At 41.0% G+C, this 27,836-nt stretch overlaps 1 protein-coding gene across 1 annotated transcript in view; it reads right to left on the bottom strand.

Annotated features, from left to right (window-relative positions):
* Positions 1-27,836, bottom strand: part of plch2a (phospholipase C, eta 2a) — a 72,328-nt gene that overhangs the window by 3,685 nt on the left and 40,807 nt on the right. The window contains 14 exon segments of the mRNA XM_035913630.2: positions 3,046-4,268; positions 5,964-6,043; positions 6,348-6,494; positions 8,214-8,298; positions 9,438-9,562; positions 10,032-10,139; positions 10,335-10,517; positions 11,486-11,574; positions 13,314-13,414; positions 13,884-13,982; positions 15,315-15,470; positions 20,033-20,140; positions 22,109-22,280; positions 27,088-27,208. Coding sequence (XP_035769523.2) covers positions 3,046-4,268; positions 5,964-6,043; positions 6,348-6,494; positions 8,214-8,298; positions 9,438-9,562; positions 10,032-10,139; positions 10,335-10,517; positions 11,486-11,574; positions 13,314-13,414; positions 13,884-13,982; positions 15,315-15,470; positions 20,033-20,140; positions 22,109-22,280; positions 27,088-27,208 — 2,797 coding nt within the window.

The following is a 27,836-nucleotide window of genomic DNA, read 5'->3' as shown; positions in this document are numbered from 1 at the left end:
GGTCCAGTGACATTAATTTAATGAATTGTCTTTTCCACTTGTCCACACCAAGTCTCTATTTAAACCCCTAAACACAGATGAAGCTGAATTGGTGCATTGGTGATGTACAGTATTTTTGAGAACAGGATGAGAACAAACAACTATGGTGAGAAAGAGAAAAGTTGGTGATGGATGAATTTAAGAGGCTGCATGCCTTTAACAAAGTTTACCTGACTTTGGTCATCCTCTCAATTCTGCACTAGGATGGAAAGAGAGCATGCAAAAAGGGACACAGAGGGAAAAGGGTAATTTAGACAAACTGAGAAGAGAGAGACTGTAAACAAGGAAACAGCTTTTTGGGCAGAAGAAAAAACATCCTCACAAAAACTGTTCTCCATATCAGAACAAATCTCTCTCCATGTTAGACTGAAAAGAAAGATAGTAGATAACGCTGCTAGAAAAGATTAATCTGCCAGCATCATATGACTTAACAGATGTCAGCTTGTAATCAGGCCAGAAAACCTGTAATTCAGCTCCCTACACAAACTTGCTTCCCCCATAAGGTTCATCAAACAGCAATGGCAATCACATGATGAACTGCAAAGGGCTCAAGGGGAGTCAGTTTAGGTAGAACAGCTGGTGTTTATAAGGAAGTCAACTCCTCTGAAAAATGTAATGTGTGGCTCAAAGGGGGATTGTGTGGACATAACTCAGACACCAGTACCTCGTGACTCACAGGACTCAGCGGTTGTCAATTAAGTACCTAAAATATTCTCGGTTTCAGGACTCAAGCTGAATATACGTTGATTGCTATTAAATGCAATGGTGAAGTAAAGTAAAGGGTTTTATAAGATTCAATGCAAAATCCAGTATCCGAAACAAATACCCATGAAAAATTCCATGGATAGTTGTTTCGGTGGCAAATTCTTTGTATTTCTATATTTTAAATAGAAGATCACATCTCTGAAGCACCAGATGTCCTTGAACAACATTTTCTAAGATGAATGTGGGCAATCCTTGCCCGATCAAAAAATAATTTCTTTCGCATCCACACAAACCATATTTCTCAGACCATAACATGCACCGGATTATAAAGTGCATTAAATGAAACAAAACAGTCAGTTAAGTAAAACTTTACTCATCTCATTCTTCTTGCTTCCTCCACTTCCGTATCATCTCTCGCAGCTGCTCTATTCCCATGTTGTTGCAGTATATTAATGACTAACCTCATATTGTGGATGGATTATCTCAGTTGTTCTCCTGACTGAAGTTTGGTCCGTTTACAGAATCCTGCCATGCGATTGCATTTGTCCCTAACCATCGGGAACCCTCACGTTAACTTTTATCGAGTGGAAAAAAGTTAGCGTTCATCCTCCAGCTTCACCGTGTTTATGTTATGCTAACATAGCTGTGTCGCTAGCGATCACGTAACACATCATTATATACCACCTAGCCCAACTTCAGTAACTCTAGAAACGTCACTGCTGTTTAGTTTTCTGTCTTCATTTATGTTGGAAGTGATAGCAGAGCTGTACGTTTTAATTTGTTTCAGAAAACTCTCAGTCAGAACATGCTATATCATGTTTAGGTGGAGGCTAGCGAGCTAACTTCCTGCTAACTTCTAACTCTGTTAAATTTCATAAATGTAATAAATTCTGTTTTCATGGATGCCTGGATGTTAAACTTAATTGTTACACCTGGTTAAGCAGCAACGCTGATCATTTTTTTAAAGATGAAAGAATTTAGACAGTTTTTAACTATCAGTGATTGACTTTGGGACCTGAGGCTAACGGAGTTTAGGACCCAGATTACTCCGCGAGGCTCCTGACTATGATAGCCGACAATGCTCCGACAATCCATTAACCTTCCTGTCGTATTTGGGTCAAATCTGACCAATTTACAAATTAAAATATTCATAAATATTGTGTTTTACATCCAATTGCCTCGAGGCCTTATGACATCCTCAACACTATGCACTTGAACATATAAAAGTGATGAGCACCATATTTTAATCAACTTTGTTACATGGTGTGGTGTTCCCGGTCAAAAGTGGCCACCATAGAAAATGAAAGGGAATCCCCCCCCCCCCTTGGCCTCTGACCCCCTGAATGGGCCACTGAATAACAAAATGAAAGACCCACTTTTACAACCTACTGAACAACCCACTGAATGTCCCACTGAATGACCACTGAACGACCCATTGACCCACCCACTGAACAGAATTTGGTGGTGAAAAATGTTTCTTATGTTAACTCAAGAGCTGTTAAAACTGACCGGTCGATTTTGACCTGGAACACTAAAGTAAGGGGTGGGATGAACGTAACCAGAGGGTTAAGCGGTGCGGCTTCGTAGCTTACCAAAGTCGTACTAAAATATTTTTGACAGAGTTTTGAGCGCCGTGTAGCGCATAAAATCGGTTCTAGGTCAGTAAGCACAACCAGAATTCATACATAAGGTGCACCGGATTATAAGGAGCACTGTCAATTTTTGTGAAAATTAAAGGCCGAAAATCATGAAAAGTGATCTTTTTAAACTTTTATGAAGACTTTGCTAAAGCTAACCTTTCGAACATTAACCAAAGCATCCTACAGAGCAATTTTATGTAGTTAATAGATCTATTACCACATTTTGCCATATCTTTAGAAATGTTTTGAACTGAACTAAATGCTTTAATATCCCTGAATTATTCTCTAAAAACAGTTTATGACAAGCAGCTGCTTGACAAATTAAAAGAGTCTAGTTTGAGTTTTTTGTACTTTGTTCAAATTGAATGATTGCTATTGTTTCTAGACAAAAACTTACCATTTTTCTCATCTGTCAAGCATGTGGGTAAAGTAAGAGGATTTTAACGACATAAGCAAATTTGAAACAATTTCAATCATGAGGCTTTGATGAAAGCTACAAAACTGAAAGATGAACTCTAAGAAACCATTGACGGGGTTGGATTTGACTTCATTTTATCAGAGGCATGTTGCACAACACAGATCTAACTTACGGCAAAAGCGAAAGCTGACAGCACGTGCTACTAATACTGCTACAGCACAGCATCTACCTGGTGAGTTCTACATCTGCCTCAGATACATCTTACCGGCAAAGAACATTGGAGACTTATGGCGCAACTCTTCCATTTTCTGAGCAAACAGGGCATTCATCTCTCTTTGAAGGGTACCCACAGCCCTCTTCCGGGTGTCGAGAATAGAACAAGGGGGCAGCGTAGGAAGAGACTCCAAACTGCTCATACTGCCAAAGCTCTGGCAGCTACTACTATCACTGAGCAAGAGACCTGAATTCATGTCACTGTATGTCAGTTTAGTGAGTAAAGAGCCATAAACAGCACCATAGTTGGGTGGTGTCGCCTGCTGCCAACAGTGAGTGCTCCTGCAGTCTGGTGCGAGGCTTGGTGCTGGTGTAACAGCATTGGAGGATCGTCTGCGGGGAAAGCTGCAGGAACGGGTGTACCTCTGTGACGTACCAGGTCGATTGTGGATATACTGGGCACCAAGTGTTTGTCTGAACTTAGATCTGGGGAATGGCACGGGCGAGTACTGAAATTGGGCCTCCATGCAAGTCTTGGGTGTGGGAGAAACCTGCTGTACGTTGGGCTGGGCACCTAGGGACCGGGGCATGGCATCAGGTTCTGACTGGACTTGTCTCTTTGATGAGGAAGAGTGGTTACTTTTCTTTGGTCTCTCCCCATCTGTCATCTTGGACTTTTGCTCAACCTGACCCTCTCTTTCAGCCTCTGGGCTCCCCCTTGAGCCAGTCACACATGTGATGCAGTTGGAGGTCATCCCCACACTGCCCGAGCTGCTAACAGCGAAACGTGCAAACACATTTGGCTTCATGTCCAGCGGATCATGAATGCGGAGCCGAATGGCGCGCTTGAGAGGTTCACTCGTTGGTCGTCGCTGAGTGTAGAATGAGCGCTTACCTTTACCTTCCTCGGGATGAAAATTTGTGTCGGAATGGTTCCACGGTCCCTTGGTTTGTTGGGGTGCCAGTGAATCCCCATTGTGGTGCTGAGAGGTAGCAGCAGAGGCCTTTTCTCCCTCCCCGGACTCTCGTTCCTCACTAGCTCCCTCTGAGCTGTAGTCTTTGGTGTCAATTGCAATGTCTGGTAAACCTTTCTTGATTTTGGGTTGACCTTTGGTAGGTGCACTGGCCGTGCGGCGCAGGAGGTGGGCCCCAAACGGGTTCTTACGGCTGTGCTGTACAGCAGTGTGACTGTCCAGGGAAGCCTGCTTTGGGTTTCTGTGAAACAACCCTTTTATGCCGCTGGCTGCTCTTGCCTGACAAAAACACAACAGGACATCATTGCCAAACACAATTCCCAAATAAGTTGAAGATATTGAAAAAATCGGCCATATTAAACTAAATTCATTGCACCCAAATTCATTGGGTGCAATTCATTGCACCCAATGAATTTACTGCAGTAGTGCATACATAGGATTAGTATAATGAGCATGCTTAAAATGAGGAAAGTAAATTAAATCCGCATTTCCTACAGAAACGCACATGTGTGACTGATCTCTCATAGATCACACTGACATGATCATCCAGCTGCAACCATGCTGACTAGCTTTGAAATCCACTTGGATTCAAAGTGTTAGACATTTTAAGCAACCAGCTGAAGATCCTGTAGAAAAATATCAGTTACATGTATACATGCTTGAAGGTAACTGGCAAAGTTGAACAAAAACCTTCTCAACACTGCATGGATGTTTTCACTAAAACAGAAGGTCAAAGGTTACAATGACTGGAACAAAAGAAGGACACTGTGGCCGTGATGATTGTGAAACTCAGTGTTTCGGGGTCTTAATTGACTAAACTAACTAAAATTAACTTCCATCAAGATGGCAAACCAAAAACTGCAGAGGCTGGGGAAAAAAGTGGGACCAGAACAATCCCATTCTGCCACCTTACAATTTTCAGTACTTTAATTTAATGGACAGTTGAACAATTTGAGGGGGTGTGCACTGAGGAGAATGATGCAGGGTATGTGGCTCATGCAAGATTCTGACTGGATCTTACTACACCCAAGTTTTGAGGGGCAGCTTCAGGACTCCTAAACATTGTCCGCTTCTATGAATGATAAAAGGAGAAAAAATAGGTAGGCTGGGGCTAGGGGACATTCAAACAGGAGTCACACAGCAACTCCAAGAAAGGCAACTTCAAAACAAGGACAATGTGGACAACAAAGTGGTCATTTACTAAATAGCTACTGATAGCTGAGGGCATCAAAAATATGGGCTGAAGAAGGAATAACACTGAAGCTAGTGTGATCTGCAAAAACAGGTGCAGTCAGTATATTCTTATGAACAGAAAACTGAAATTTACACTGAACTGAAGTTTAAAAGCATAACAATAATAATAATAACAATAATAATGTGTATATTTTACATGTCTGAATATGGTCTAGGTTACATAGTTCATAGTTCAGTTTTTGCTGAAATAACCACAAAGCAATAAACAAAAGGAGGCAAGGACAAGTGGCTAAGATTGTGGATATTCTGCTATTAGAAAGTCTCCTAATCATAAGTACTGACAAGTTTTGTTTTGTTTCTAGGTTTTTTGTATTTTCAAAGAATATTTCAAAAAGAAAATGAAAAGAAGTTTTTGTAGAAGAACAGTTTAATGACAATTAAAGTTATTATTATTATTATTATTATTATTATTATTATTATTATTATTAATAATAACAATAATAATAATAATAATAATAATAATAATAATAATAATAATAATAATAATAATAATAATAATAATAATAATAATAATAATAATAGTAGTAGTAGTAGTAGTACCAAAACACAGATTTTGGTATTATAATTTGGTTTTTGGTGAAATAACCTAAGGTAAAGTTTATTGTATATTCATTACAAGAACATCTGTAAATGCTGTCAGTGCACAATGCTTTCATGAACATTTCTGTTTGAGAGCAAAGGTGAGCAAAACTTTAAGCTGGTTTCTGCAGTAATACCCACCTTACCAGTGACGTCATTCACAGCTACATGAACAAAGATGGAAGCTTCCTCCATTCCTTCCAAGTACACATGGCGATAGCCTGCATACAAAAATGTCAGAGACAGCTGCCTTATCAGGGACTCAAATATAACAGCCACAAAGGAATGGCTGTAGCCAAATACCCAATAAATACCAGCTCAACCAGCAGCAAAACTATCAATTGACATGATGTTAGCAGAGACTCGGAATCAAGAGCACCAAATTAGTTATATATAGTAGATGTATAGTGAGTTTGTATAGTGAGTTTCCGGTTCGAGTTCCTTGTTTAAGTATATAATCACTAAAACACAGCAGAAAACCTTGAACGAGTGTTAGTGCCATCCAAAAGCAGCACCATGTCTTACCTGGCATCATGCTGTTAAAGGCAATGGTACGCTGGCCAATGAAGTCCTGGCCAATTGGGTCATGATCCCACACAAGGAAACGAACCAGGGCCAGCTCGGGCATGTGAACCATGAACACCAGAGTCTCCTCCCACATCGGGTTGAAACCTACAGAACCATCCCAAATAGGGATGCAGAAGGGATGGGATAGGGGAGATATGTGTGGGAGGTGAGTGCAAAGGAAGAGCAGATAGGAGAAATAATATGATAGATAGCACAATAAGAGTAAGGCAGATAAGAGGGCAGCATTTTGGCAAACGGGCATATAAAAGAGTAATAGAGACAGGGCAGCAAATTATCTTTGCACTCATCAATTATTCAGGGTGTGTTTGAGAGAGAGAGTTTTTGGTGCTGCCTGTGCATGTCTCGTCTTGCTGGGCTCCTCAAGTATATATCAGAAACCTGTCAAACTATACACACAGATTCACCCTATTATATTATATATGTACAAAGCACAACAACAAACCACAGATGTCTTAATGCAAACACCTGGACATTGACGTGACTGCGAGTGTCCACAGAAAACTCTTGACTACTTTTAGAACCTCCTAGAAGCGTCTGCTTCACAGGAATTGCAAGGTTGAACTTGCAGTAAGCTTCATTTGCACGGTGCTTTCAGCTGACATGTTTAGTTAAATTTCCTGACCTACCTCCTTCCTCCTACAAGTTCACCCTGACATGGCTTTGCACACCACTAGAGGTCAGCAAAAACTAGTTAGCTGTTCAAAAAGAACAAACAAAAAAAACAGCATCTATTAGCAAGAAACTACATCACTGATAGCAAAGCTCCTCCTCCTCTGTTTTTTATATATATAATTTTTGCCTGTGTGCATCACAAAAGCAATCTTGAGCACCATTAACTGTCTAATGAGATCCCCATTCAGCTTTCTGAACGTGTTCCTGTAATTATTTTAGGTGGTGATATTGTATTTTCAAACTGCTGTATGAATGAGTTCATTCAGTTTAATATGTCTGAACTGCAGTTACCTTTACACACACGGTGATGTCTTTCAAAGCACATAAAGCCTTTCAATACTGAGGCTAAGGTCACTCTTTCAAAATGAATTCAATCCCATGTTTAAAACACTACGGAGACATCACAGGTAACTGTTAAAGAGCTGGGCCCCAAATGTTAACATTTCTGTTTAGCAATGCTGGGACACAGGTCTGACCTTTATCAGATTTAAACCAAATACTTAACTATGTACTGCATTTATGGCATCAAAGGCTCAGGAAGCAAAAATTCTGCAGAGTTTAAAAGGTAAAAACAGTTGGAGTCCATAAACAGCTTCATGTTGGGATGTCATGTGGAAACTTGTTTTTATCTAAAATCCAACAGATGGAAACAGCTGTGGTTGCAAAGGCTTCCAGTCACGACTTAACCTCTTTAAACACTTCTTCTTGGCTGAGTTTATAGGCCGAGCCACTCGTTCTGACTCATACTAAATAAGAAAAGACTGTTTTTTTCTTGGTCATACCATGTTTAAGATGGATGATTACCTGTAGTATGAAACCACACACTCATTGGCTAACGACTTGTCAATCATCAGTCATCAGCTAATAAGCATGCAGTCCATCTCTCAGTCAGATCCGCCCCTTGGCAGAAGTGCTGAAGTCAAGACTTCAGAAATCAATGGACGGCATCGTTCTAGCTGTATATATTTATATGTATTTTATCTCTTTGTAAAGTTTATTTTATCTGTTTTCATTGTAAACCTACATCGGTTTTTATGTCGTTTTCTTCTGTGTGTCAAGCACATTGAGTTTGAGAAATTGAAATGCACCCTTTAAATACAATTGACATTTCATGACTAAATGGAGACCCACCATTATCATCCACCACTCTGGTCTGTTCCTTGCAGCAATCCACTGGGAGGCCAATGATCTCCACTTCCACGAAGGGATCAATGATCTGTCAGAAAGACATTGCACAGCTTGAAGACATCTACAATTTTGACCATTCTTTCAGCAGTCAGAGGTCAGGGCTAACTTGCAGTCTCTGCTTTAATTAAAAGTTTTTTATCAGGTTGAGGTCAGGACTGTGCAGGTCCACGAAGTTCTTCGACCCCAAACTCTCTCATCCATATCTTTGTGCAGTCATGTTGGAACAGGAAGGAGCCATCCCCAAACTGCTACCACAAAGTTGGGACCATGAAATCTCATTTCTGCTGTTCAATACCTAAGAAACTTAAACTTTTACAAATGATTGCTCAGCTGTGTCTGTAATCAAACCTCTCTAACTTTGCTCTGCTTCACTTCAGCAGCATCAGGTAATGTTCAGATGCTGATTCATGGTTTTCTTCAGTTTTCAGGCCAGTCAGGCCAGGGAAATCTCCTTCATGTTTTTTCTGTTTTTATCCACAGTTACTTTGACACAAAGGCATCTGCTGTGATCCTCACACCTCTGATGAAGTCTCACAGTGTCAGCTTTGTTTTTATACATCGATAGTTTACACTGAGTTTGTAATTGCAGAAAAAACAATCAAATAATTTAAAATTGAACATTTTTAATTGTTACGACCCGTCTCAAAAGTCGCAACATAAATAAGGAGACGAACACCAGATTGTAGGTGAGAAGAGGTTTTAATCCTAAAATGCATAGCAGGTTGGCTAACATGGCTGGTACCACCAAAGCACGGCTAGTGAGGCTTCCTGAAAGCCTGCCTCAGGTATCCTTTTGTCCACACCTGGTCAGGTGTGGTCAATTAGCAACAGCTCAACCCACTGAAGAGATTAGGGGCTGCAGAGGGACGTAACATTAATTTAGAAGTACATATAAAAGATAAATGATCAGGATTATAAATTGAATCAAAACCTTGTGAATCTGAATCAGTTGTAGAAATCAGTGGTGATACCCAGCCCTACAAATACCCATAGAACAGCAAAAAGCTTACGGCCTGCCCATAAATCATTCAGACTAAAAGTAAGGAGCCTTCTCTGCAAAAAGACATTTTGAGGAGGTGCTGCTTGTAAGGATGATTACAGATTTATCCCATATTCATTCAGTTCAACGTGGAAGCTCAATCCTATAAATCTAGTCTGTGGTCCTACCTCTCCTCGGTCTCCCAGCATTGAGTCTTTGGGTTTGGGCAGCTGTTGTCCACTAATGACCTTTAACACCAGCTGTTTCTTCATCTGACCAGGAATGGGGTCTTCCACGTTGGGGTTAAAGGCACCTGCAGTGGGTAAAATGATTACACGCTACTTGTGGTTCTTCACTTATTGTAATAAAATGACAAATGTAAACCATTTCAACTATGAATTTTTTAAACTTTATTTTGTGATATTATGAAAAGCAGGACACACACATCCAGTCTGAGCCTCCCTGGTTCTCTACACAAAACACTGGAAAACTCAAGTGAACTAAAGAACAGTAGAGGAGAGGGAGAGCATTAAATAAACTAAATACTAAATACTGAAAAATTAGAAGCAGTTAGGGACCTGCTCAGTTAAAAACAAACAAACGAACATGGAAAGATGCACAGCCTCTTTAATTCTTCTTCTTGCTACATGTCCTGTACAGTTATGGATGATATCTCTTTCTCCATCTTCCTCCACTCTCACATTAACCAAACATAAGCATCAAAACTAATGAAAGGCAATGAAACTGATAACACACTGAAAAATGACAAACTAGTGAAATACCTTCGCTCATGAAGGCCGGTTTGAGGATGTAGCCACAGTTGCCATTGCTATAGAATTTGGCTCTGTTGAGTTGGAGGACCCGGCCTTCAGACTGGTAGTTGAGTGCAACTGAAATCAAAGCATTTCACTTCATTGTTCATAGATTGGAAACCTTTAATATGCTAGGTAACAACCACTGAGGGAAAACCAATTGGCATGAGCACCACCTACATTAGTTTAGTCATGACAAACTAAAAGCATCCCTCATAATCTGCTATTACACTAAATGTTTGGCCATGCTGAATATAGTTTCAACATTCATACCAAGCTGGCACCCAGCATTCCAGAAGGGCTGAGGGTTGAAGTTGGAGGAGTCCACACGGTAGGAGGAAGGATAGATGCGGGACAGCTGCCGCTGGTTGAACTGAATGAAGGATGATGCTTTTTGCTGCATCACCTGGTGGGCTTTAGTCTCACTCAGAGATGATACCTGCCAGCCACAGTTAGCTGCCAAGGATAGCACAGTTTTCTTCCTGAGGCTCATAAACTTTCCAAGTTAAGAAAATGCAGTAGTAGGTACATTACACTTATAGTTAGGGATGGGAAACTGAGAACTGGTTTTTGTAGAGAACCAATGGTTCAGTTCCTTGGAATTGTTAGACTGCTTGCCTTTTGATCTCAGTTCCACTTGCACTTCAGTTCATGTGCAGGAAGAGGAAAATCACAACATGGTGCACCGAGTGGATACGGACATTTATTTTATTTTTACTGCGCAAAGGATGCGAGTACACAGAAGAAACTGCATTATGCTGCTAATATAACTTTGGCTAAGCTAGCCAAGAACCAAGAGTGATGTTAAAGCTGCCGATCACAGCCCAGCAGCCGGACCCTCAACTTCAACAGGTAAACCCAGCAGTGATGAGCAGTCAGGCTGCAGCCTCAGTTTCTACCTGTTCATGTTTCTACTGTAGAATCACTTTGCCCTAGTTTTCATTTCTGCATCATGCTATCAACAAAATAGCATTAGGATAGAGATTTGTGTCAGTGTGTGGGACTGTAGCGTATAGCTTTATACTGTTAAACAGTAATGAAGAGTTTCACAGGAAAGTAATGTATAGAGTAGTGTAATAAGTTACTTTTCTCTCGGAGCAATTAAGTAACATGCTGCATTACTTTTAAGAAAGGTGTTCTGTGTAATATATTACTTTTTTGAGTAAGGACCAACAACAAAGAGTGGAACTACCTCCAACATGCACAGATATTTGACCTCCCAGCAAGCAATGAATTTATACAAATGTAATCCCTTTGACATGCTGCTCAGCATTGGTTGACTCTCAAAGCAGAGCCAACAAGAATCGATAAGAGAACTGATAAATAATCAAATCGATAGCTGATAATGATCAATTCCCCATCCCTACTTATAGGGCACTGTCACCATAAACTAAGCTTTGTGCAGTGAAAATACATTTGCTAACCTTGTGCTTCGATGTCATAGAGACCCACAGACCGCGTGTATTTGACTAGATCTGACAGAGCTCTGGACAGCTTCATGGTTTTCTTCTTTCTGTAGAATAGACAAAAGACAAAAGGTGACACGTGTGGAAACAGCTGGCAAAACAAGGAAAAAAACATCACACAGAGTTGGTTTTGAGTCTCCAAGTCTCAGGGGATGTGGCTGGCTCAAGTGTTGGTGAACGTGTCAGCGAAACACAGGTGTTCATTTGAGCTGAAACCTTTTAGTGGGCGCTCAGGTCCTCTAGGCGATGCACTGTCACCCTGACCCCTCCCATCAGGATAGAAATGTTTCATCATAGGATAGAGCTGAACAGGGTTCAAACCTAAAGTGTGTTCCTGTAGTTTCATTCATTTATTTTTTGGACCACTATCCCTGTGTGTAATTAATGACTGTTCTTGCTGACGGTCTGTTTAGATGCATTTATTTCCTACCATATGATCAGCCTATCTCTATTAATCGGTTGCATACTACAGGCCTTCAAGCTGGTAGTAATTAAGATGTTACTTAAAAAGCCATGACTTGACCCAGCTGTATTAGTTATTTACAATGATCAGTTAGGTGTAAAACAGCAAATGTGGAGTCATTTTTGACCAGGATATGTCCTTCAATGCACATATTAAACAAATATGTAAGACTGCGTTCTTCCATTTGTGCAACATCTCTAAAGTTAGAAATATCCTGTCTCAGAGTGACGCTGAAAAACTAGTTCATGCATTTATTACTTCCAGGCTGGACTACTGTAATCCATTATTATCAGGAAGTCCTAAAAACTCCCTGAAAAGCCTTCAGTTAATCCAAAATGCTGCAGCAAGAGTACTGACAGGGACTAGAAAGAGAGAGCAGATTTCTCCTGTTTTGGCTTCCCTTCATTGGCTTCCTGTTAAATCCAGAATTCAAAATCCTGCTCCTCACATACAAGGTCTTAAATAATCAGGCCCCATCTTATCTTAATGACCTTGTAGTACCATATCACCCTATTAGAGCACTTCACTCTCACACTGCAGGCCTACTTGTTGTTCCTAGAGTATTTAAAAGTAGAATGGGAGGGAGAGCCTTCAGTTTTCAGGCCCCTCTTCTGTGGAACCAGCTTCCAGTTTGGATTCGGGAGACAGACACTATCTCTACTTTTAAGATTAGGCTTAAAACTTTCCTTTTTGCTAAAGCATATAGTTAGGGCAGGGTAATATGATTGTTGGGTTTTTCCATTTTGTCTGTATTGTTGTAGGGTTTTTACATTACAATATTAAGGACAATGAACTGTTGTGATTTGACACTAGCCTATGTAAGTTGTACTTTACAGACCACCATCCAAATGAAAACAATAAGAACACAAACTGCCCAGACTGATATTCAAAAGTATGTTCAAAGACTGTGAGGAAGAGCTATAAACCCATTTTGGTTTTCATAATCATTATTAGCTTGGTTACTACAAAAAAAAGAGCTATTTCCGGTGATTTAGCCAGTCTCTAGTCTCGTCAAAATAACCTGATGAGACTAGAGACTGGCGGCACTGCTGTGTTGCAGTGGGTATGCCTGTATGTGATCAGCACAGTGAAGCATTCTGAAAATGTTCAGACCCTTTGAAAGCTGCCACATTTGGTAAGTTTCAGATTTGTCTGATAATCAGATTTTTCTACAATACCCACAGTTACAAAATAAATATGATCTGAATATATAACAGACTCAAAAGTTCAGTCTGAACTTTTTACTGACAGCACGTCTTTGTTAACCTTTCTGCATGGAGACTGTGTGTCTGAATGAAACACTGGTGCATTGGTGTGTCATACTTGTTGTGATGCAGCGGGGCACGTGAAGCACTACTTGTGCTTTCTTGGTCTGTGTCTGTGTCTTCAAAGCTTGAGACCTTCTTCAGCTTGGATGCCTTTTTCTGTGAGGAGTGTGGAAGCACACGAGACTGTTCAAAGTTTTTCTTTCATTTTGAAAAGACGAGAAGATGACATTTTAAACCATCATGGATGCTTTGGATTAAATGTATAATAACAGACATAAACGTAATTTTAAAGAAGTCTTTTAGTCATCACAACAAAGGATGCAAATAAATTAATGCAGGTTAACCATCTTTTGTAAGAGTGCCAGTCTAGTCAATATCAAATACATAAAGATGACATTAATTAACTGATTGAATCCTACTTTAACTAACAAAAAGCAACTCTCTGAATTAGTGTGCATATATTTAAATATGCTTAGATATGCTGTATTCACCTGAACCAATCATTTCACTAATAAGCAATAACTCCTAATAATGCAAACTCTGTGTCAACAGGTCAGTTCTACAGTGTCAGTGTTTGTCATCCTCACAGAAGCAGAAAACTGAATGAGACAACAGGAGAGTTTACCTTGCGTTTAGAGAAACTCTCTATGAAGGAGCGGCCTGAGCGCTTGTTGCTGCTTGGAAAAGCCTCATCTGCTGTGTCCATCACATCCTTACGTTTACCCTGACAAGAGAGGAGTAATGTATGTTTTAAAGAAATAAAGAAAATAAAGGTATCACTAGCTACATTTCCACCTCATACTGGAAGGCAAATACTTAAAGGTGGAACACAATCTCAACTTTAAAGAGATGAAAAAAATCCATCAAAACTGTGGCTCACGATAGATATGAAGTGATGGTTTAGATGCATCTCAAAGATTCTAAAGGAAGAAAACATGAATTATTACATTTATGCCAGTGAAGTCAGAGAGCACTGATTTCTCCCCCAGTGGTGCCCAACCTCACACGCAAACGACAAGAAACCCAGAAAAAAAAAGCTATGTGTAATCGAACTTAATGTCAATCATGACTTTATACTTGGAGATAATTTTGATTTAGCCTTCTTATTTTAACAAACATGAAATTATTGTTCTCTTGCCTCGGAATTGGTTTCCCACAAAGTTTCAACCCTATTGGAAGGTGTTCCATGGTTCAACATTGTACTCTTTCCTCTTCCTACTCGTCTCATTTGGACTTCCAGATCAGCAGAAAACATGAGACACAGTGAAATTATTAGTTGTTTGGTGTATCCACTTTTTCGTTGTACTCACTGGTCTGTGGGCCCATAAATTCAATAGATTTTTAGAATTTGAGTGCAATTCATACACAGATTATTGTCCCATATGCACCAAATAACTTGTTTTTAGTGCATATGAGTCACATGATCGTTGGTGTTTTCTCTGTATTATTGTAAGGGGTTTACCTTACAGTATAAAGAGTCTTGAGGTGACTCCTGTTGTAATTTGGCGCTTCTCCTGGTGGGATGGTGGCCAGCACGCATCCTTGTCAGATGCCCAAACCACCTCAACTGGCTCCTTTCGTTGTGGAGCGGCTCTAGTCTGAGCCCCTCCCGGACAGCATACCTCCTCACCCTCCCTCTAAGGGAGGGGCCAGTCACCCTTCCGTTCCCTGACCCAAAAGCGCAGCGAGCAAACCTTATTGGACACTGGCAAAAACTCCAATCTTGGTATCCCACCCCAGTCGCTGCCTCTCATCAAGGGGAAACCCAGACTGGGACAGAGTCCAGCCCCTCTCCACAATGCTGGTTCCAGAACCCAAGCCAATATCTAGGCGTTACATCTCAACCTCACACACAGCTCGGTTCAGGCTCAGTCTCTTTCCCCACCAGAGAGGTGACGTTCCATGTCCCAGTCGCTAGACTTGGAAGCTAGTAATCAGACTGCCGGGGCCTCTGCCTTTGGCCGCCACCAAGCACAAACTTCACCCGACCCCTATGGCGCCCTCTGTGGGTGGTTGAAATGGATACTGAGACAAAATATTTGCTCTCTGTGTTTACCTTACTGCCAGTTTTATCCATGGTCTTCCCAGCAGGAGGGAGGGCTGTGATGGTAAAGCTGTCCGGATCCTCTCTGTCTCGAATCTTGGATTCCTTCATCAAGTTGTCAAGCTTCTTCTTGGCCATGTTCTCTACTTGCTTTCTGTCAGCTGACATCTGGAGGAGGAGTTAAACAGAATCATTTCAGCTGTGACACAACAGGTGAAAAAGTAAGCAACTCTAAAACTGTCTTATTGAGATAGATTTATATCATCTGTAATGAATTACAGGATATGTAATGTGGACATTAATTTATTTTGTGACACTTTCCCAGAGGACCTCAAAGTACACAGGTCTGGGATGACATTTTTAAGGTCACTCTTTTTGTTGCTGTTTACACTCTTGTTTTTATGTATCATTTTCTTCCCTGTCACAACCTTTAAGCATCATGGTATCATGGTAAATGGTAAATGGACTGATTCTTATATAGCGCTTTTCTACTCTCCCGGAGTACTCAAAGCGCTCTATACAACATGCCACATTCACCCAGTCACACCCATTCTCACAAGCACTTTATCTATACTTAGTGCTTTTTCTAACTACATTCACACACATTCATACTCCGATGGACGCATCGGAGAGCAACTTGGGGTTAGTATCTTGCCCAAGGATACTTGGCATGCAGACTGGAGGAGCCTGGGATCGAACCTCCAACCTTCCGATCAGTAGGTGACCTGCTCTACCTCCTGAGCTACAGCCACCCCTATATCAGTAATATTGATAACACAGTAACACATCAGTATCATTAACACTGCTCACTTTGAAAACAGTTCTGGTGTTCTACTGAATTTAGGTCAGCCGAACATGCTGGCTGTTAAACGCCCATTCAATTCCTTCGTCCACCAGGAACTGTCTGCATACTCTCAACACACGAGGATGTTCATGCACCCGGGCCCACTGCACCAGTGTAGGGTCTAACAGGTCCCAGGATTTCATCTTAGTGACAAGCAGGGTGTCGTTGCCCATACAGGTCTGTGGGCCCTTCCATTGGATATGCCTCCCCAGACCACCACTGACCCACTATCAAACTGATCATGCTGAATGATGTCACAGGCAGCATAATGTTCTCCACAGCCTCTCCAGACCCTTTCATATCTGTCACATGTGCTCAGGGTGAACCTGCTTTCCTCTGTACAAAGCACAGGACCTGCCACCACGAGACAATGCCAATCATTTTCCACAGTGCCGAGCAGTAAGCACAGGGCGCACTAGAGGACGGTGGGTTGTCAGAGACATTCCCACCAGCAGCCTGCTGGAGTCAGTTTGTAGCTCTTGCAGTGCTCATCCTGTGACTCCTTGCATAAAGGAGCAGATTCTGTTCCTGCTGAGGGTTAAGGACCCTGTCCAGCTGCCTCGAGTAGCTGCCCGTCTCCTGGAATCTCCTCCATGGTCTTGAGACTGTGCTGGCAGATAAAGGAAAACTTCTGGGAATGTCACATGCTGAAGTTCTATCTTGGAGGAGTCGGACTACCTATGCTACCTCTGTACGGTCCAGGTACTGCCTCATGTTACCAGTATTGATACTGACCCTAGCCAAATGCAAAGGTAGTGAAAAACGTTCAGAACAGACGAAGAGAATCAATGTGAGTGGCCTCCACCTGTGCATCCATTCCTGTTTAGAGGGTGGTCTCATTGTTGCTCCTCTAATGAAACTAACCTGCTGTTAATTCCATCAGCACATGCTGAAACTTGTTAACAACCCAGGTTGCTACTTAACTGATTAAATCAACATCCTAGGAGTTGTGAGATTATTATACTATCTTATGCCACCTTATACTTCTAATCAAAGAATTGTTGAATCATTATATGGCTATAGGCCACATTATGCCTTGGATTAAAGATTGTGAAATCATTATACTGTTTTATGATGCATTATACTGCTGATTTATAAGAAATATTGTTTTCAGAGAATCATGGCCTTATTTGTCTGATTAGAAAGAACAAAACATACTGTACAGGAAGCAAAAGCCATAACTTTGGCTCGCTGAGAGAGAAAGAATGTGGATGTTTAGGTTTTATGACTTTGGAGGGGGGCTTCGAGATCTGGCGGACACCCTCCTGTCCACATCTCCCGTCTGGACATTTATGCTCAAAGTGTTGTATGGAATAATGAGAATTGTATGGAATAAAGAGATTGTTGATTGAGCATTAAACACAGAGTGTTATTTTTCCTTCAGCCCAAAGATCAAAGAATTGGGATATTTAACAGAGTTTATTGGACCTGATGTCCTTTTCTGATTAAACTGTTCCTTTCTTTTTTGAGCACTGAATTATATACTTTGGAATTTAGAACATTTAGAACTTTGGAACAAAAGTGTTGGAAAATTAAGGGAAGTTAACCCTTTAAGACCTGCCATAGAACCAAGTCCGCCAGAGCTTATATTATATTTTTACATGCTGTAGTGCCATTTTTGGGAGCATTTCAAGTTGCTATACATCAATACAACCATTACAGCCTAAATTTTAATAATATGCATGCATCAAGTGCATAGTAATTACATAAATTGCAAAAAAGTACAATAAACTACAAAAAAATTGAAAATCGTTTTTGTTTTTAACATATATTTCTAGTTAGAAAAATTTAAGAGGCTTATCCCTCAAAACTGTAAATACAAAAAAGTTGCACAAAATAGTTTCTCACCACAGGAAATTTATTTTGAGTGTCTTCATAGTTTTATTTTTGAAATACACCAATTTCTAGACACTGCAGGAAAAACGAAAATAAATATTATAGTGCAAATTTGCAAAAATGACGCCACTTCCGGTTTCGGGCAGGTCATGGCAGACATGCGATAGTTCGCGCTGATGGACGTAGGAAGTGTTATGAACAGCTGATCGGATCGGCAAAGCATGTTTCTGGAATATTATGTTTTTGTTGCTGTAAGTGCTTTTTATGCAGTTTTTGCAAAGCTGTATGTGGAAGGAAACTGTGACCTAGGACAAGCTGATGGCATAAGATGTAAGTACAACTCCTCCGGTTTCATATGCAAAAAAAATTATTGCGCTAGCTCACGTGGTTGCGGTGCTACCGGGATTTAAAAATAGTTACGCAAAACGGAGCGCGCCCGTTCTGACTGGTTTTAAAGGGTTAAAATGCAGAAATTTCAAAGTTCAAAGGGACTCGCTTGATTATTTTTAAAGGAATAACCCACAAATATTGTCTTCTTTCTAGTTCCTTGTAAACTAAAACACTGGTCTGTGAAGATTTCCATTAACCTTAAACATTTGCATATTGTACCTAAATGAATAAAACATAAAATAAAAATAAAAGGGGCATACATTTTATATTTATATTATAAAACAACATATTAATTAAGAATGAAATTGTTAAGACATAAAATATAATTAAAACATTTTAAACCTATTACTAAAATTATTTGCCAAACTCTCCAGATCAGACATGCTGAGAGCAGAATTATCAAAGAACTACCTTAACTTCCTAACTACAAACAAATTTCAGCTCCACCTAGAGCAGCTACTAAACATCAAGTAATGGCTATTCTTTAAAATCTTCACTCAAGGTTTGAATCTACAGTTTTACTAGAACCAAGTGAGAATTAAGTTGCAGTCCAACAGCTCCATCAGTCTAACCAGAGAGAGCACAGCAGCATTCCTCCAGAGGCCGTCCAAAGGTCAGGTTTCATCATGTTACATAACACAGAGCCCAACTGTGTCAGTGATATAACCCATTCCAGATGTGGTGTACCATGTCATTCTTATATACTCCCATATGGAAAAGATATATATAAATCTTATAAAGTTTGTATCTGTCTTGTGTGAAACTTGTATGAAAAGCACACAAGAGTGAAAACACATTTAAAATCCCTTGAAAAATTATATAATAAAACCTGTATGTTTTGGATACTTACTAAAACAATATATGAAAGTAATGAGAAAGTGGCCACTTTCATGAGTATATCATATAAGTTTTTACTCTTTCTTTTCCATATGGGCTGTCTTTAACCTCCTAGGACCTGGTGTCCACATAGGTGGACATCACATTTTGGGTTATTTAGACCAAAATACTAAATTTTGCTCTACAAGGGCCTGATATCCACTTTCGAGGACATTATACTGCTACTGTTCCATCGAAATTTTAAACGAATATCCTCATATGTGGCTCTCATTTTTGTTAGAAACACAAATCAGGTAAAAAAATAAAAAAATCTGGTAATTCTTTGTTTTTCCATTCATCAGGTCCCAATCAGCTCAAATATCAAAGATAAATTAAAAATGCATGCCATGAAAGAGTTCAGGTCTTAGGAGGTAACGACAGGATTATATTATGAGTGCTTATTGAGGTTGACAGGCATTATGTCATTTGTAAGAATACTTGGATAACGATAACCAGGTCAGAGCAGATGGGGGGAAAAAAAACCATCATGCAGAAACCCATATTTCAAACAAGGAGCAAAGATGCAGCGATACATAACATTACATAATTCATGTTAGTGATGTAACACATTTCAGATGTGGGAGTAAGACTCTGTATAATAATATGAATTATACATATAGTCAGATCAGAATCTGGATATCATTAAGGAACCAGTGCAAAATGGGAGAGGGACATGAAGCATTAGCAACAAGAAATACAAGCATACCTCACATTTCATCAGCTGGACAAAAGGACGCAAATTGTTTTGCTAGACTGAACAAATAGATACCAGATAGGTACATACATCCCCATTGATCAGCTTACAGTCATCCTCCATTTCATCAGCACTGTCCTCGTCAGACACATCTCCCTCCTCTGCATTCTCGTCTATGTTGGGAGGAAGTTTCTTTCCCTGTCAGAGTGGACAAAATAAATCACACGAGATTCTTATATTCTAACACAGAAGAGATATTCACCATATAGTATGATCACAATGTGCACGTCAATGTAGTATACACATCGATGGTGGTTTTAATGTAGAGCACTGGGTTGGAGGTTAATTGGATATTGTGGCTAAAATGTGTCTAATTCAAAGTAAGTTAAAGTAACATTAAATTAACCTAGTTAATTAATTAATTAACCTAAATAACTTCAGACAGGTGGACTACGTGTTCTGAAAAGGACTGCCCCAAAATTTGGTTTTTGTCTGAAAAGCAGAAAAATAGGTTTTCAGCTGCGTCAGTGTAGAGCGCTCTCCGGGACATGACCATCCCACCACAGTGTGGAAACCATCAACTGGCTGACGACCTCAGTGGATTTCACTGCAGGTTTACCAATCCCCCCAGGGGTGTGTCCTCTCTCGTCTGCTCTTCTCCCTGTACACAGTACAGTTTGCAGATCACATGACAGCGCTTAGACTCTTCTAGGACGGCAGTGAGTGTGGCTCTGTGGTGCAGTCAGAGTAACCTCGAGGTGAATACGCTCAGAACTGTAGGAATGACCGTGGCCTTCAGGAGGAACCCCTCCCCATGCACAGCAGCACAGTGTGTGCTATGGAAACCTCCAGGTTTCTGGGATCCACGGTCTCCCAGGATCTGAAGTGGTCCCCCAATAGTGACACAATCATCAGAAAAGGCCTGGCAGAGCATCCACTTCCTCTGCCAGCTCAGGAAGAAAAACTAGTCTTAGAAGCTGTTGAAACATTTCTGCTCTGCAATAACACAGTCAGTTCTTTGCTCATCCATCACTGTATGGTTTGGATCAGCCGCCAAACAGGACAAGGACAGACTATAGAGGACAGTGAGGACAGCAGAAAAAAAAAATCACTGCTGCCAAATTGATTCAGTACAAATCAAGAGTCGGGAAACGAACAGACCATCTGCAGACCATCACACCCTGGTCACAACCTGTTCCTGCTGCTCCCTCTGATACATGCTCCAGATCAAAGCATGCAGTATATATACTGTTTTGTTGTACATAAGAAATAAGTATTAAACGATTTCTAAAGGGGCTCATTAACCAGGTGTCTAACAAGAAACATCTCATGATGGGTAAAACCAGTGAGCTCTCTCAAGATCTTTACAACCTTATTGTTGCAAAACATACTGATAATAATTTCTAAACTGTTCCAGTGAAAACTGTTGGGGCAATAATCCAGAAGAAGAGGAAAAAACATAATTTCACCATAAACCCGCCACGACCACATGCCCACTGCAAGATTCAGACAGAGGAGTGAATAATCAGAGGAGCACTTGTGGACAGCTACAGAAAGACCTGGAATCAGCAGGTACATTTATCTCAAAGAAAACAATAAGTATGGCTTGTATGCATCACACAAGACTCCACTGCTGGAGAAAAAACTGGCTCTGAAGGCTACTGCAGTTTCTGCGTATCTACTCTATTAAGGGTTGTAAGGGCGCCGCAGTCCATCTCAGCTGTCATAAATTACATTTAATCTGATAATAAATGAGGGAAACACATCTCTATCAACATTTCATCCCTCAGAGCTTTCAGAGATCTGAATGTAGCTCATGACCCAGAAGTGCACCTGCAACCAGTTATCTGCAGAGTCTGCACTTAAGATATTTTTGTACAATAACACAAACACCCAGATAATAATCCAGCTACCATCTAGTGTTATCACACAAACACACACACAAATAGTCCAAAGTGATTTTTTTTTTTTCTATTGGCTTCATATGTCACTCTCTGCTTCTGTCTCACTACTTTGATCACCCCATTATATCATATACCTTTGAAGTTACTCTGTGAGTTTCAGACTCTGGATAATAAAAGCAGTAAGATGAGATAATTGCCGGAGGACTGCTTCCTCACACCAAAGAAAATCTGTCACTTTCAAACATCCATATTGGAATTTTACCTTCACAAGGATCTTGCCCCTGAGTGCTTCTGGGGATGGCAGCTGCCCAGATTCATCAGCTTTGATGTTGGAGACATCCAGCTTGTCCCCCAGGATCTCAATCAGGTACTGAGCCATCTTCTTTTGCTGGGGAACACTGCAGTGGTTCTCTATAGACAGGATCACTGGGTAGCTAGCAGACAATCCCACAGGTTGGAGAAAGAGGGCTATGTCAGCTGGTTGTTTACAGCACAGCTTAATTATTTCACACTTTTCACACTTTGAGTTTTCTTGATTTTACCGTCAGTACAGGTGGAAGAATACTGTAAATTACAGTAATGGCAAAGCATTGGCACATACATGGCTGTGTAACAGTGTTGTTCACCGTTTGACGATGCCTGTTTGTTTTTGTTTACACTACTCTCTGTATCCGGTTTGGAGTATTTGTTGTGTAACTGAGGTTTAATTTTGGATTACAGCTGGTGGACTAATACCAACCCCATTTTAACACTACTTAGTTTAAATTATTAGTCCTTGCAATATTTTGTAAGCAGGATACTAGTTGGCAAACTAGCTGGCAGGTTTCCAGGGTAACGCTACAAGAGCATCTCTCAGTATGGGCTTGAAAGCGCAGTAAGGTGATGGTATTAAAAAGCCACAGAGTTTATGACAGAGGAGATCATTACGGTCACACTGCAGCAGAAAGCCACTCTGGACCTGGTGGAGGAACAAAGAACATTTTTATACATGGACCATAACGTTCTTTATGGGAGGATACAGGCCCAGAGAAGAATTTCTTCAACATAAGCAACAACTGGTACTACTACAGTGATGAACAGTAATCACACCACAAAAATGTACAACAAATTATTCATCAATTTTAACAGCAGAAGTCTGTATGCTAATTGATGCGAGATAAACTGGAAGTCTAATACATTATAGTTCAACACTGAGAGTAAAGCAAAAAACATTCTGGACAACAATGTGATTTCACATTGTTTCTTGATTTCACAATTTGTGTTTCTTAGTTATAACAGTTCTTGTTGGCAATAAACCTTACACCACTGGAAAGCCTGTTTATTTCCCCTTCATTGGTGCTACATTTGTAAGGAAAGTGGATTTAGTGGGTGAGTTGAGCAGCAAAGTTGAGTATGTGGGTTGCGCCCATGAAAAACTTGCCAAATCTTCTCCATCAGTGCCAGACAGCTTCTTCTGCTATTGACTTGTTTGGTGTCGTTTCCTGGATTGGATGACTGAAGTCTGAAGAAACAAGACATATTGGTAGCATGTGGAAGAACCATAGACAACCATAAGAGCCTGGCATTTTCTCCTCATACTGGTCACCAGCTGGGTCACCCACTGCCATGGGATGGCATCACTTTATTCAACCAGCATTTGTTGTGAGTTGGCCAGTATGGTTCTGTTAGGTATTAGCAGAACTGGAGGCAGGCCATTCCATCCTCTCCACTTCCAAACTCTGAAGGTAGTGTCTAATAAACCCCGCTCTGCGGAGCCGAACATTGTCATCTTGGAGAGTAACATTTGGTCCCGGACTGTCAAAATATGGGCCACTGTTTGCAGAGTCTCATCTTCATATCTCCATTTGAAACATTTCTTCTTGCCAGGACTGAAATCGGATGTTGTTCAATACTGCCATGTATGCCAAATAACTGGCAAGCCAAATGAAATAATTCCTCCAGCTCCCCTTTGTCCTATCCCAGTAGTAGAGGAGCCATTTCAAAAAGTGATTGTTGAATGTGTGGGGCCTTTACCTAAATCTAAAACTGGAAACTAGTTTCTGTTGACGGTTATGTGTGTTTCAACTAGGTTTCTGAGGCAATCCCACTACAGAGGATTACAGCTCAGATTGTTGCCAAACCTCTGGTGAGATTCTTTTCAACATTTGGTCTGCCAAAGGTTGTGCAAACAGACCAAGGCACCAACAAGAGTATTCGACCAAGCCCTTGAAACATTAGGCATCGAACACATAACCTCTAGTCCTTACCATCCAGAGAGTCAGGGGGCACCAGAGAGGTTTCATCAGACTTTGAATAATGATAATAATAATGGATTGCATTTATATAGCGCTTTTCTAGGCACCCAAAGCGTTTTACAATTCCACTATTCATTCACTCTCACATTCACACACTGGTGCAGGCAAACCACAGTTTTGAAGTCCATGTTGCGAAAACACTGTTACAGTTCTCAATGGGACTGAGATGAAAGTGTTCCCCTGGTGTTATTTGCATGCTGTGGAACGACCCAAGAATCTTTGGGGTTTAGTCCTGGTGAACTGGGGTTTGGGCGTGAGATGAGGGGTCCTTTAAAGGTTTTTAAATGGGGGCTGGCTAATCCGTTTGACAACACCAAGAGCCTTCTGGAGTATGTCAGAACACTAAATGACAGGGAATAAGCCCTCTTTAACCTAACAAGGAACGCACTAGCTGCTTCACAAGCAAAGATGAAGAGACACTTTGAGCAGAGGGCAGTCGACCGTTTATTCCAGCCAGGTGACAAAGTGCTCCTTCTCCTGACTTATCCTGGCTCAGCTCTTTCTGTTAAATTGTCTGGTCCTTATGTTGTAGAGAAAAAACTCAGCAAGACCAACTACATTATTCAGACCCCAAACCTAGACGTCCTACTAGAATGTGTCACGTCAACATGATGAAGCTGTACAGCTCTTGTGAACCTTCACTAAAAGGTGGCCCAAGAACAAGTGGCTACATCCCCAATGGCTTCTGTTTCCAAGGTGGACGTTACTCAAGATGAAGAAGGGTTGGTGTTACGGGGTGCTGAGCCTCAAAGTGTTCGACTAGGCAATTCCCTGATATTGTCAACACTACCACAATACCTGTCCCACCTTCCTGATGAACAGAGCAATGATATCATAACACTCATGTTGGGATTCCCATCTCTGTTCAATGACGTCCCATCTCAAACCACTGTTATAAAACATGTGTTGCTGACTAAACCTACACCAATCAAACAGCGCACTTATTGGGTTAGCCCAGCAAAGAGGAAAATCATAAAACAGGAAGTTGAGTATATTCTTCAGAATGGATTTGCAGTGCCAAGCTCCAGCTCTTGGAGTTCACCATGTCTCTTAGACACAAAGTCAGATGGAACTCCAAGATTCTGCACCGACTTTCAAAAGGTAAACTCTGTCACTGTGCCAGATGCACATCCCTTACCTCTTATTGATGACTGCATTGATGAAATTGGGCCTGCAAAATACATCGCTAAACTTGACATGTTAAAAGGGTATTGGCAAGTGCCTTTTACACGGGAAGCATCAGACATTTCAGCTTTTGTAACTCCTGACCACTTCCTGCAGTACACAGTTATGCCTTTTGTAATGCTCCTGCAACCTTTCAGAGACTGGTCAACAAAGTTTTGGGAAACATCCCCAATTGTAGAGCATACTTAGATGATATAGTTGTGTATAGTAGTGACTGGGCAACCCCCACGGCTACGTTGAAAGAAGTCTTCACTAGCCTAGAAAATGCATCCCTCGCTTTGAACCTTGCCAAGTGCAACTTGGCTAGAGGCAGTGTCCTCTACCTTGGCCAGCAGGTTGGTCTACAAAAAGTATGCCCTGCAGATGCCAAAGTCTCTGCAATTAAGGAGTTCCCCCAACCAACCACCAGGAGGGAACTGCGCCGTTTCCTTGGGATAACAGGATATTACCCGCGATTTTGTAAAAATCTTTCCTCTGTTGTTGTCCGTCTCACTGACTTAATCAGTCCCTCAGAGCCTTTTGTTTGGTCTGAGGGTTTCCAACAAGCTTTTGAAAGCCTTAAAGGCCTACTTTGTTGCACTCCTGTGTTGTCTGCTCCTAACTTCTCTTTACCATTCAAACTGGAAATAGATGCCAGCGCAGTTGGGGCAGGAGAAGTGCTTCTCCAGGAGGATTTCCAGGGCACTGACCATCCTGCGAGTTACTTCTCTCGCAAGTTTGATAAACATCAGCTCAGGTATTCTACCATTGAAAAGGAGACACTTGCTTTGTTGTGGGCGTTGCAACATTTTTAAGTTTATATAGAGTCAAGTCAGAGTTCACAGATCACCACCCTTTGGTTTTCTTCTCTAGGATGTATAATCACAACCAGCGCCCTATGCGTTGGTCACTGATTATTCAGAACTATGTTCTCGACATCCGTCACAAAAAAGGTTCGGAAAACTTTGTAGCACACTCTCCGGTGCTATATAGATATGTCACCAAACCCCAAGTTTGGTTCTTAATGGGTGGGGGTGTTACATGCCAAGAGGTGTGGCTTTGTTTTTATGTTGCAAAAGCTGTTACACTATCAGAGCAGCAATCAGCATAGCACTTCTTCTTAACTCTACAGTCCAACTGCCATAGCCAGAATCTGGACTCATTGCTGAGCATAAGGTTCCTCCACATCTCCAGGTTAAAATGTACACATTGCCAGCACCAGTGCAATCAGGCCCCGATGGAGAAGGGCAGTCATGGCAAGCCTCTCTATCGGACTGAAAAGGCTTTGTGCAGTCTGTTCCAGATTGTCAGGGTAGAGAGCCTGAGTACTGATAAGATGAGGAAACTCTCTTTTTGTGCTGTCGTCCTCTTGCGACGCCAACTTCATGGTCTGTCTTTGAAATCCCTCATTGTATGGAACTTGGCCTTCAATGTGGAGATGGTAATAAGGGTCGCTCCACATCATGTTGCAAGTTGCTTTTGCAGAACACCAGTTTGAAGTTGCTGTATAGCACAGGCCCTAGCCAGATCAATTGAACATGATATGTACCATCTGACTGCTTTAGCAGGTTCCATGCTAACAGGTGCTGCTAATAAGGTACCAAACAGTCTCCAGATAATCAGAACCTGAGGTACCAGACTCTCAAAACAAGAGTCAATAGCAGCAGAAGGTGTTTGGCATTAGCAGAGAAGATTTGGCAATTTTTTCACTGGCACAACCCGGTCGTCAGTGCAAGTCAGTTAAAAAAGATAACTATGGAAGCATGAATGAGAGCAAACATACTCATTCTTGACAAAGGTGTACTTGTTGATTGTCTCAATGACATCTCTGAAGAGGATCTTGGAAGTTAGGGTGTAGCCATGATGGACAATGGGCTCGCCGTCCTGACCGTCCCAACAATCAACTGTGGACAGCAAAGAAGAGACAAAGCTGTCACTGAAATGTGCAAAACTTACAAAAGCAAGACAATGATGGGATAGAGTTTAAAAGACAAGATAAGGACAACGTGTCCCCTAATTACCATTTATTCGTTTATATGACAAAACTAAGATAAGTGAAGCCTGCAGGCAAGTTCACACACAGCACCCTGATTGTGAGTTTACACTACACACTAATATAACGTTATATAACTAAGAAGACTGTATCAGTAACCTTTTATTAACAGAGCTGATCCAGATGACTAATGACTAACTAAAAAAAAAAAATACTACAAAAACCTAAAGTCTCTGACACGTAATACACAGCAAGTGTAACTGATAGGTTTGTAGCATAAACCTATTCGCTGGAACGTTAAGGACAATTTCATTACACAGCAAAGCAAGACACGAGTAGGCAAAGTTCTTTGTTTCTCGTGCATGGGAGAGAACCGGACAAGCGCCGTTCCTTCGCTTGACCCCAGTTGCTCTCATCTGCTCCCCCGTAACACTGCTCTTTTATTGAGGTTACATGAATATGCATAGGTGCATTAACATACGACGTATACATACACACAAAGAGTACCTTGCCTGTGCATTGTGTAAGTGTGTGTGTGT

This window comes from Neolamprologus brichardi, chromosome 20 (assembly GCF_056152115.1).
Source record: "Neolamprologus brichardi isolate AB-2024 chromosome 20, ASM5615211v1, whole genome shotgun sequence".
NCBI classification, from domain to species: domain Eukaryota; kingdom Metazoa; phylum Chordata; class Actinopteri; order Cichliformes; family Cichlidae; genus Neolamprologus; species Neolamprologus brichardi.
Note: the sequence above shows the minus strand (reverse complement) of the source record. Positions and strands in the feature narration are given on the sequence as shown.